The 12,159-nt window shown below is 35.3% G+C and overlaps 2 protein-coding genes across 2 annotated transcripts; one reads left to right on the top strand and one right to left on the bottom strand.

The window, feature by feature from the left end:
* Positions 1 to 2,536: 2,536 nt before the first annotated feature.
* On the bottom strand, positions 2,537 to 4,542 carry LOC108970178 (mitochondrial 2-oxoglutarate/malate carrier protein). The gene has a single exon (XM_018935386.1). It carries the CDS (start codon positions 4,183 to 4,185, stop codon positions 3,211 to 3,213), a length of 975 nt encoding a protein of 324 aa, XP_018790931.1. The 5' UTR covers positions 4,186 to 4,542; the 3' UTR covers positions 2,537 to 3,210.
* Positions 4,543 to 6,485: 1,943 nt separating this feature from the next.
* LOC108970188 lies at positions 6,486 to 7,875 on the top strand. Its single transcript, XM_018935398.1, has one exon. The coding sequence runs from the start codon at positions 6,564 to 6,566 to the stop codon at positions 7,587 to 7,589; it is 1,026 nt and encodes a 341-aa protein (XP_018790943.1). The 5' UTR covers positions 6,486 to 6,563; the 3' UTR covers positions 7,590 to 7,875.
* Positions 7,876 to 12,159: the final 4,284 nt, after the last annotated feature.

Raw genomic sequence — 12,159 nt, 5'->3', positions numbered from 1 at the left:
CAAAAAATTAAAACACTTAATTTTTAAATTCATCTATTAAACAGATGTTTGTAAACACACTATTATGTTATTAAAAGCCCGAAAAAACAACAATAGCATTATAATCACTTGCTGATAATGCATATTTAAAACTTCTAACATGCACGGCAAATAAAAAGGCTTTCCAGCTAAATCTTATCACACGCTACATTTATGATAACTTAAATACACATACTAGAGTGTCTGAACTTTTAGCAAACTAGATGTATTTATGTCTATATCGTATAACTAACTATAAACGAGTGCATAAAGAAAGGTATTAATGATGAAGATCAATATTATGAGCAAACCACGCGAATTCAATAATATTATAACAATAATTAAATGGAATCATCTAAACAAATTTGAAAACATGTTTGTTTGTTATTTTTAAACAGGGAAATTAGCAGCTGTACACAATCGGATACAAATGCGATTTTTCCAGATGTTTTATAACTTTCAAACTACTTACAAATATACTTAGACATATTGAACTATAAACTTTACTAAATGCGATGAACTCACTAGATCTCTTACGATTCACGCTGGCCCAGAAAGGCCTTGCAGCTGTATAGTTGAAGAAGATGAAGAAGACCTGACTTAAAATTCATTGGCCTTGCAGTTTCCTGCACTACCGCTGTTACCAGACACCCAAACCAATTTAATCATGAAGTATACGTATTCCGATACCAACGAAAAGGATTCTAGACATTCAGTAGTCTCTAGCAGTCTAACAGACATTTACCATAAGTTCCCATCTTCCCTAAGCCTGAGAACAACTTTTGCGGCAAATAACATATCAGCTACCAACAACAATAAAAAAATGTATGAGTAAATCATACACACACAGACACATATACAAATGTTTATGGAAATATGTATGTACACATACTTAATTTTTATTCGCTCGTTTTATGCGGCTTATAACAAAGGGTTATATATTTACATTTCTTCTATGACAGTTATTATATTATTTTATTTGTACATACTCGTGCTTACTCATTAGCTTTCTGCCATTTTACTTAATAACATTTTTAACAATCAATCCTGTCATTATTAATGTATTTAAAAAATTTGCAGAACAGGGTATACGAAGTTTGCCACAATATTTGTAACACCCAATAGGAAACTTCGGAGTCTGCTTAAAGTTTATATATGTATGTCGGTTTAGCCATGTCCCTCTGTAAATGCACAAACTAGTCTCTTAATTTTTAAGCTATCTTTCTGAGATTTCATACACATTATTTTCTCATCAAAAATCTGAGAAGAAATGCTGCCGGTGTGATAATTCTTGGCCGTATAATATTCCGGGTCCGGTCCAGTTAAGTAGATCCGACTGCTTAACGCTAGAACAACAATAAACAACTATAGCACATAGCTCCCATATACACTCAAGTTCTTGTATGAAGAACTTTTTTATTTGAAGTAGTATTCGCATGAAATTAGCAAAGAATATTATTTAAGACAAAATCACTAGCTGGTATGTAAACTTCTTTATTTGCGAAGGGGATTCCAGCTTTATTATAAATAATAATCTATCTATAGTATCTATAGTAAAAATTTTACACTTATGTATGTGTGTTTATATGCCTATATATATATTAAACTACAAATATATGTCAATTGCCTACCGTTGGTTATTGCCTACATCTGGCGGTCAGTCGCCACTCCGTTTACATATTCACATACATATGTACATACATATGCATGAGTGCATCAACTCGTCTGCTAAGTTAACTAACTACATACATACATATTCACATATCTGTATTGGAAGCCTTGGTGGTAGCGCAGAATAGAGATAGATACAGATTTTTGGTTTTTTAATTATCGAAATCAAGCCGCTATGTAAACGCATTTCGATTCGTGAAAAAAACGAAAACCGGTGCTAAAAACAACATATACGTATTTTTATGAACTTGCATACATATATATATACATATATGTTTTGCACAAATTCAACTTTTTTCTTTTTGGCCTCAATATGTTATAAATGGAATGCATTTGAAATGTTTGCCTTTGTTTCTACATCAACAAATATATATAGTATGTACGAGTATACTTTCCATATGTATATGCAACAAATGCAATACATTACAAATTTGGGAATACAGAGGCCAACTATAGAATATAAGTAATAATTTTAATTATATGAAAAATATATATAATTATATTACTGAAGACCATATTTGCTTCTTAAATTTTTTTAATCGCTCAGAAATTAGTGTAATTACATTTACATTTAGTAACCGAGTGGAATGCATTTAATTGGCATTACTAAAAAAGTTTATTAACTGATAACGATTTATGTGTAGAAATAATAACAGCAAACTGTTATCAGTGCCGGTTGCAATAATCAAAAGTGTTATAACACTTACACTCGCCAGACAAGAATGTTATAACAAAAGTAATTGACTAAACAACCGTCTACATAGGCTAGAGCACTTACAACAACAACAGTCCAGACGAATTCCTTTTCTTTATTCCACAAGATTAACTCCTTGAACCAAAAAACACATTTAACATTCTAACAATGTATAATTTATTGTCGATTTCGGTTTTGTTTCGTTCCAGCTTATATATTTGTATACAATTGTTGCAAATCAAAATATATTTATAATTTATAATTGCACATAAATAATTTTTTTAACAATTTATTCGCATTTACTTGCCACTAGTGTAAAAATAATACAAAATAAAATGTCAGAGAGAATTCACTTATGTATTTATGTAGTTTATGCATTAATCGACATTATTAACAACTGTTGGCTATATTGTGACAAAAACAACAATAATAAAAAAATTTTACTATTTTTTAAACTTATGCTTATTAATTTTTGTTTTTTCATTTTTGTGCAAATTGTGTGTACATTCACAACTACAAACATATGCACTTAAATTTCTTCACACTAAAGCATACTGTAGACTGAGTGACACTAATGAAAAATAAAATAAACATGTACAACATAATTTTACTAAGATCTGTGCTCATATGTAATTGAAGAGCATTTTTCAATTGCTAAACTAAAAACTAAAAATAGTTTTAGTTATCTAATGTTCGAAGACAATTTGTAGTTATAAGTATTTGCACTGCGCTACTGGAATATAGGCAAACGTACTTTACGTGTCAAAACCAACAAAACAAAAGCAACAATAAGCGCACACGCACTACTAGCTGTCGATATGGTTACATCACAATCCAGTTGATTTTTGGCCACTGCTGCGGTTGACATAATCACGATATAATTGGTTCATTTGCTCCAAGAAGATGAAAGTCAAGACAGTATGTGGTCCGAGGCGACAGAAATATGGTGTGAAGCCCTTCCAGAGAGCAAATACACCTTCATGACGTGCCACCTTTAGAAGAACATCGACAGTGCCGCGATATTCCGGCTTGGCACCTTCGGCGGTTTTCATGTTTTGTATACGTGTTTTGGCAATATCCAACGGCATGGAGGTGATTGTTGTCAGCAAGCCACTCAACATACTTGAAACGAAATGCAGACCGATGCCTTCTTCCATCTTGAGTGGGCCATTTTTGAAGTAGGCTTTAAATTGTGAATACGAAGCCAGTTGAGTCATGTTCACCACCATGGCACGTCCTACGGTGGGTATACTGCCACGCCACAGCGCGGTTACACCTTCTTCGCGTACTATTCGTGTTAAGGCGTTTGCTACATTGGTGTAATTGCGTCGCTCAGCTGGCGGCAGACGACCATCGCTGGCCATACGAATAAGCGCTACCTCAGCCGGTGTACCAATAAATGCACCACATGCACCGGCTATTACACCCATTGCCATGCTGTCCAGCACACCTGGTGTACGCTTAAATTGCACTTGGAATGCATCCACTAAGTAAGTATAGACACCAAGTCGTCCTGTTGTGTAGGTTGCTTGACGAAGCAAAGCTGCACCAATACCTTGATACAAACCCAATGGACCCTCCTTTTTTACAACCGTCTGTATGCAATGCCATGAGCTGTTATATTCCTTTTTGCCACCACCGGCACCAGAAATTTGCATTCTTGTCTTAACTAAATCCAATGGTTGCACAATGCAAGTGGCGCCAATGCCAGCTAGGCCACCAAACATAAATTTTAAGGCATTGGGAATGGGAGCTGCTGCTTTAGGCGCCACGGCCACCTTCGTTTCACTTTGATTTGACATTTCGCACTTTTGCAACAAACCTCGCTACCGCTTTGTGCCTCAACGAACTATATGGGGCAATATTAGCACCTTTCCACGACCACCTCAATACACCAACTGAACTTCACCAACAAACAGCACCACCCTTGTAGTTTCTGTCTGGAATTTGTAGCACTAAGCGCTAAAGTGCTTGAGTAGCGAAGTTACTTCAATTTTGAAATTGTCAGTATATATTTGATTTATTAAGCAAATTTTGAATTATATTGCAAACATTACACGTTCTTTAATAAAAAGCAATAACGGAGCAAAAGTCAACAGAGAAAACCGAAAACGCAGCCGACTACCAATGAAAAAAACGATGTTAAAAAACCGTGTGTTTGCCTTCTGTTAACGAATACATCTTCAATAAATATACAAATGTGTTGCCAACGCTACGAATTTGGTTGACACAAAAGGAATATGATAATTGAAATGACGAAGGTTGACTGGGTTAACTAACAAATAATTGTATTTATTTTCAATCTTATAATAAATATGCAGAATTGTGATAAAAGAGCATTGGGTAAAGAAAAAACAAACGAAACTACAGAAACCTAACTTTAAGCAGGAAAAGCGGAAAAATGTTGGCAACACTGCTCTGTTGAACTTGTAGTGAGTGGCAGAGCGCAAACATATTAGAACGTTGGCACCCTACAGGTAGAATACCAATTAATTGGAATAATACTAATTCGATTATTTCATGTAAAGTTTTATTATGAGTTATGAATATTTTACAAGCGAACAAATGTATATATAAACAGGTCATCTAATTAATATTTGTTACTAGAATTTCTTGAACATTTACGGCAATAAATTTTCTCATATCAATCGTAGAGTGTAAACGACTATCTCTTACCGAACACATTTCTCGCTGACAGCTGTTCCGACGTCCAATACAAAAACAATTGTTCGCACTGATTGGAAAAAACTTTAAGAGCGTAAAATCAAAGAGGGTAAGTTTTACGCTCTACATACAATAAAATTTCTCTTCGTTTTCTCAAAGTCAGTAGTGCACAGTGTTGCATTCATGTGAAACTTTTGTTGCTTTTGCTTATATGTTTGCTTTTATCACGCATGCATTTGCAAATTTTCTGCACAGAAAAACTTTTATCGCCAAAAAAATAGAGCACAATCAGCTAAACGTATTGTATAAGGAAATTACCTTGCACTTGGCACAGTCTCTTCGCAGCGACGCACATTCATATGTACTATGTATATTCTAAAGTCCCCGCTGTCCATTCTACGCTACGTAGTCACCTTCAAACTATTTTGGGAACGACGCAAAGATTTTCGTCAGAGTGCCTATATGTACATATATACGAATGTGTGTGTTTGTGTGAATGTTTGCACGCATACGATGTGTGGGCATGTGGGCGACCAAGTGTATAGCTTGAAAGGGTACAGTGCGTAGTTTTAGAAATTTATTTAAAAAAAAAAATTGGAAACGGTTGCATGAAAATGTTTTAATTCGGTAGCGATTTAAAAAAATATTAAATGCTGACGAAGTCCATATTTATTGTGCTCTTAACCCAATGCAAAGCCCAAGTAAACCAAGACCTTTTAATTTGTTCCTCCAACACTAAGATGGATCCCATAAATTTTTAATTTTAACATAGAGTTATATATGGTATATAATTTAAGAGGAAGATAAGTCGATGTAAATTCTCACGACTGTTTGTCTGTCCGTCTGCGCCAGAGATAACTTGAGTAAAAATTTAAAATATCTTGATGGAGAGGGGTGGAGATCGGAATTATGGCCGAAGTTCTCTGAGGCACCCCGTATTTTGCCACAATTTTTGAAGTTTTATTCTCCGAAGATGGGCAGAATCGAACCACTGACACGCCCACCAAATTCCATTAATTGGCAAAAATTAAAAGCTATAATGAAGACTCAAGCCAGTAATTTGGTTCAATGTAAAAATGCTAAGCCAAACTCATCAGAAAGACAGTCGATATTGGACAACTATGTCATATGTTGCTTTACATTTAATGTCTTGTATGGGAGCTTTTTAACTTGAAAAGATATCATGGTATCAAGATAAAGATCTAGAATTTTAAGGTTAAGGATCTAAATTATGTCGTCCGGAATTTACGAAAGAAATTGTAAGTATTATATCTTACAACTGATAATATTTCCAACATAGTGGTATAATTTCTGTAATATTTCTTATTTTCACCTTCGACTTATTTTCATTGTGTATTCCGTTAGCTCAGAAGAGATGTAAATTTTCTGTTATTTCGTTACCAAAATTTGTAAACTTTTTTGTAAATTTATTGTCTAATAATTAAGAAAGAAACGAAAAATAGTGGTTATAAATTATTTGTGTGTGTATTTATGAAATTTTAGTAGTGTCTTCAGTATGACTGCCAAAGTCACCACCCTTGAACAGATCATCCGTTACAAGCGGAAGAAAAAGCTCTACAATACGACGCCCTTGTTTCTTTACAATTACTACAAACATCGTTGTCGCGTCAAGAATGCCAAGAAATACGTGGATGATTCGCCACCGATTTTGCACCTAACAAATATAATGAATCTGAAGAATAATTACCTCGACATGTCGGCCATTTCGGATATCATGCGCACGAATACCGAAATTTTGGAATATTTCGGGCGAATGCAAATTTTGGGCCGCAAGGGCTCTTGGAATGATTCCTTCGATGCGCAATGGCGCTATTCACGTATGGCCTCTATGCTTAGATCTTTGGAAGCTATTGAGAAAGAGAATCACTTCATAGCGAAACGTGTGCTCAGCGCGCAAAAAATTGTGAATACTAATTTGAGACCACTCTCAGCGAGTTACGCTGACTTTCGTACGCCCAAAGAGATCTTAAGCAAATACAAATCCGAAATTATCTTACCTCCTATGTGCTCCGAACAACGTTCACTGCTGCGTCCAATTGTTTACTTTGACTTGGAAGTTGTTAGTGTCTATCCTATCGGCCGTTTTATCGTACAACTTTACACCGAAGCATTCCCACAAGCTGTACTCGCCATGGTGCGCACGTGTCACTTACAAAAATTACATAGGCTTAAATTAATACGCGCCTTTCCCAATCTTTGGGCCGAATTCGAACTTAAATTAGATCCGAAAGACATGGACTTGGCCACAGAGTCCCACATAGAATATGATAGGCGTACTTTGAAACAGAACTTCAGTTCAGGTATATTATCCTTCTCTCTGAAGCATATTGCTACCTTGCGTAAGGGTATTTTAAGTTTTTCGCTGAGCTTTAGACCGCTGTCAGTGGAGATGAAGGATCGTGTGCCTTTCGGTGCTTTGATAAGAGGCAAGCGTGGTCTCTATTTACTGGAGAGTAACGGCACAAAGCATGGCAAACCGATGAAGAGAGTTATTGCAACGGCGATGGGTATAAATCCATGAACGATCTAAACATAGTACAATAAGTGTTTTAAGGTTAGATACTTGGTACTCAGATTACTATGATAATCTGACAGTCACCACTCTCTCTCACTAACCTCACTTCAACAAACCTAAGTGTATCTTTTAAGGGCGGTAAAGTGAAAATAAAATTTAGGAAATGCAGTTTAATTCTTGTTTTTGGAATAAGTTTTAAATTATTTTAAGCATAACTAAAATTGTATTGTATTTAAGCTAAGACTCAGTTTGATGTCAGCTCGTTTATTGAAATTCTATAGAGGCTAGTATACAATCTATAGCAAAGTACTTAATAAATGTAAAAAAAAAAATTCAAAAATATAACTTTTTGAATAAAAACTTGTATTACTTTTGGAATGGAGGTAAAGACATGACCCTCTCAGAAAATATTTTCAATAAGGCCAACTAAAGCGGCCTATCTGAGATGGGGTATCATAAATATTATATAATTGTATAAAGCTCTTTTAGATTTTATTATTCGACACGAATACCATTTAATGGTGTACGAATTTGTATTGAAAAACATGAAGAGTGATCTATTTCGAGGTTCCCTAGAAAAAACACAGAAATTTCAATTTGAATGGGGAATGTTTATTATCAATCACAATAACATTCTTTGGCATTTTTTTTTTTTTTTTTTTTTTTTTTTTTTTTTTTTTTTTTTTTTTTTTTTTTTTTTTTTTTTTTTTTTTTTTTTTTTTTTTTTTTTTTGAAGATTATCTCTTTCAAATGCTGCGGCTACGTCTGATGGTCCATCGGTTGAGTCCAATTTTGGACGATTCGTTCGATCCAGTCGAAATGGTAATTGGCGAATGACACTCATGATCTTTTGTTCCAAGGCCTGAATTGTATCGAGAATGATCGCATTGACTTTAGACTTTATATATCCCCACAGAAAAAGTCTAACGGTGCGATATTACACGATCTTGGTGACCAATCGATCAGCCCAAAGCGTCTAGTTATCCACTCATCGAAGTTTTTTCTCAATAAATCCATTGATTGACGCGATATGTAGGACCGATGATTCCACCGGTCCACAAACCCCACCAAACCGTTATTTTTTCTGGATAAAATGATAAATTTTGGCATGTTTACATCGCCTCAACGCTGAATAAAATTTGGCCTTTAGAGCGAAGCAATATCGCTTGAGAAGGTCGAGCGGCTTCAGTCCTTGCACAATCTCTATATTGTACGCTTCTAATTTAAGTCTCGATGCAAAATACGTCGAGTCGTTCCATACGTCAGTCCATGCTGCAAATGACGCCGTATCGACTCCCCACGGTCTTCGTGTACACTCTCAACATTTCAGCTTAAAAAGACTAATTGATCTGGTAAAAAAAGGCTATTGATAAAAGTACCTCAGCTTGAATCAGGCGTTATTACGTTAAGTTAATAATTTTAGAAAAATAAATAAGTTTTCCACTACATTCAACATTAGGGTTAGAAGGATTAATAAAATCTCTAATCAGAGTTTATTTAATTGATAACATGTCTGTTCGATATAACTGTATTTGATTTGCCATTTAATAACTCTGTTTTTGTACATTCCCCTGAAACAATAGTATTATTCATTAGACCACTTAGTATTTCAAATATGAAATGATACCCACCCCTTCATATTGTATCTACATATAAATATATCAATATTGCCTTGATTGATTGGTATATTTCATGTGTAACATTAACCTCTAGTGAAATGGTAAATAATATAACATAAGTTAACTCTTTTTCCTTACCCAAAAGCTATAAATATACAAATGTAGACATGTTTGTGGCATTTCCGACTCTAGGCCATTTATTTCCCAGATAGCGCTCCTTTTATTCTCTAAGGTCACCAAACCATGTTAAACATAGACGCATCATCAAGGCAGTGAAAATCCCAGCTTGTGCTACTCCATATTTATACGATATATGAGTTGCCATCAATCAATGTTGCTACTGATTCAATCTATGCACATATATGTACGTATGTATAGTATGTACGACCTAATATGTATTATCTCTCTAGCCCACATGAAAAGTAAAAAATATAGACAGGGTGATTTGAAAATTCGTTTAATACTTTGGTTAACAATAATTTTAATTTTTACGTGGTACTTCAAGAGAACAATATTTGGTTCACGAGTGTGGATTTTAAGGGACCATTATAGTATAGTAGTATAGAAAGCTATACAAGCTACTGGGTTTGTGTAGCAGTCATATGGGTTTCAAAAAGGTAAAATTTATAATTTTTTTCAATTAATGAATTTTTGAAATGAAGCATGCAATTATTTTTAAAAACTCATCGGGGTATATACAAGTATAATCTTCCACAAAGTACGTCATCAACAGAAGGAAACTCGGGAGACCTTTTAAAGTATATAGGTATCATTGATCAGCGTGGCGAGCTGAGTCGGTTTAGCTTCGTCCGTCTGTAAATACGTGAACTAGTTCCTCAGCTCTCAAATAAACTGCTCATTTGTCGGAATCGCCGGTATAGGATATAGCTGTCATATAAACTGGCCGATCAAAATCATTTTATATTTGGGGAAAATATCTTCACGAAATTTAACATGAGTTATTGTTCAAGACAATCTTTAAGCATACTGTACGGGTCGGATTACTATAGCATATAGCTGCCACCCAAACCAACTGATCGAAATTAAGGTAAAGATTTTTCAAACCCGTTTAAGCTAGCAAAACAGCTCGAGTGAAGGGTATTAGAGCTTTGTGGCTGCCGAAGTTAGCGTGCTATCTTTTTTTCCGTAAAATACATTTTCCAGTTTGCACATCCTGTACATTTGTATGAAGCCTCATACATACATACCTGTCTCTTATACACATCTAGATGTGTATAAGAGACAGGTATTAGAGCTTTGTGGCTGCCGAAGTTAGCGTGCTATCTTTTTTTCCGTAAAATACATTTTCCAGTTTGCACATCCTGTACATTTGTATGAAGCCTCATACATACATACCTCGCTGAAAGGTGCAATCTTTATCTAAGAATATCCATCATTCAACCCACAGTATTGGTAATCAATAGATTTTCACGCTGTGCTAATCAAAAGCATTTTGGCATTAGTGTAAAGTTGAATGAATCGCCTGAGCCATGGCTATCGTGTCCGCGCGCCGCCTCACCTCGGTTACTCCGCGTTTGGTTCGACAGCTTTGAAGGATGTGCGAAAGAGTATAGTTGCAAACGATTTTGTTTATATATATTACACTTAGATACTTGTTGTTGTTGCCTTTGTGCAGTCATCGCGTGTCCTTAGCATGAACGACCAGCATATTCACCTGCACATATGCTTAGGACTTTCAGAGCTTGCTTGCTTTAATAAGTGTACGTAAGAGAGCAGTTGACACTTGAAGGTTGCGCGCCGCACGCATACGTTACGAGCTGCAGGGGCAACAAATCACCCGACTTCAATGCGTTTGCTTAATGCGCGCACGATACGTTGAAGAGCTATTTCAGGAATCAAGTAATCCATAGGGTTAGAGTATAGCTAGAGCGATAGGAGACTTCTGTTTACTCAAATAACTTTTGTGTTGCTTTTGAGTTGCATTTGGGAATTTAAAAACATTTTGACACATGTGGGCAGGGAATTTTATTTTTGGATTAGCCAATGGAGCAGCGAATTTATAATTAGGAATACACGTAAATAAATTGAACTGGTCTTTACTTTGGTCTTACATTCGAAAATATTGACAACTGGCTCGCAGTCTAATAAATGTTAATAAATTAGTAATCACACTAGCGATGAATATTATATCTTAAATAGCTAAAGATTGAACCTTCATTCCAATTCTATTAGAAATTAGTTATCAGTTTACAGAAAGGCTTCGTAATTTAGTTCAAATTGCGCTGAAATAATGTCGAAATTTCTCTAAATTGCCACTTTCCCCATATACTAGTATCCCAGAATTTCATCGATGAGAGAAAAGAGGTATTCATGAAAGAGGTGTACATAGTAGATCTCTTCTTCAACTGCGAGGTGCAAAACATGGAAAGAACCATTTGGTGTAGGGACAAATAAAAGTCCGGTGTATGATAACTCAGTGAACCTCAGAACTTCTGATACAACTTTACATAAGTTTCGACAGTCTTCTTAATAAACATTCTTTGTGCTCTCAGTATCTGTCAAATAAAGCGAGTAGAATGGGCGACGTAATGAAACTATCGTGATAACCGACTAGTTGATACCTGAAATTCAAGCTCATGATTTCGGCGACATCTGGTTTTAACAAGACAGCTCCATTTCCACACATCGTGTCAATGAATACTTCGATGAGCAAATAATATCACGTCATTGGCCACCAAGATCGTGGGGATACTGTGGCGATAAGTAAATTCTAAAGTCTATGCGAATAAGCTTCGATTCAGGCCTTGAAGCAAATCAAAGAACGTGTAATTCGCCAGTTACCAGTCGAAATGATCAAACGAGTCATCGAAAATTGAACTCAGCGGAGCTCAGACTAACATTTGAAAGAGATAAAATAAATGCCGAAGAATGTTTTTTCGCATGAAAATAAAATAAATTTAAAGTTTCTGTTTTTCTTCAATAAAAGTAGGGAACCT

This window comes from Bactrocera latifrons, unplaced genomic scaffold (genome assembly GCF_001853355.1).
Source record: "Bactrocera latifrons isolate USDA-ARS-PBARC rearing strain unplaced genomic scaffold, ASM185335v1 scaffold_29, whole genome shotgun sequence".
Lineage (NCBI taxonomy): Eukaryota > Metazoa > Arthropoda > Insecta > Diptera > Tephritidae > Bactrocera > Bactrocera latifrons.
The sequence above is the reverse complement of the archived record's forward strand: the minus strand, read 5'-3'. Positions and strand labels throughout refer to the sequence as shown.

Excerpts from the sequence above, each read along its gene's own strand:
- LOC108970188 (XM_018935398.1), top strand. The coding sequence starts at position 6,564 with ATGACTGCCAAAGTCACCACCCTTGAACAGATCATCCGTTACAAGCGG.
- LOC108970178 (XM_018935386.1), bottom strand. The coding sequence starts at position 4,185 with ATGTCAAATCAAAGTGAAACGAAGGTGGCCGTGGCGCCTAAAGCAGCA.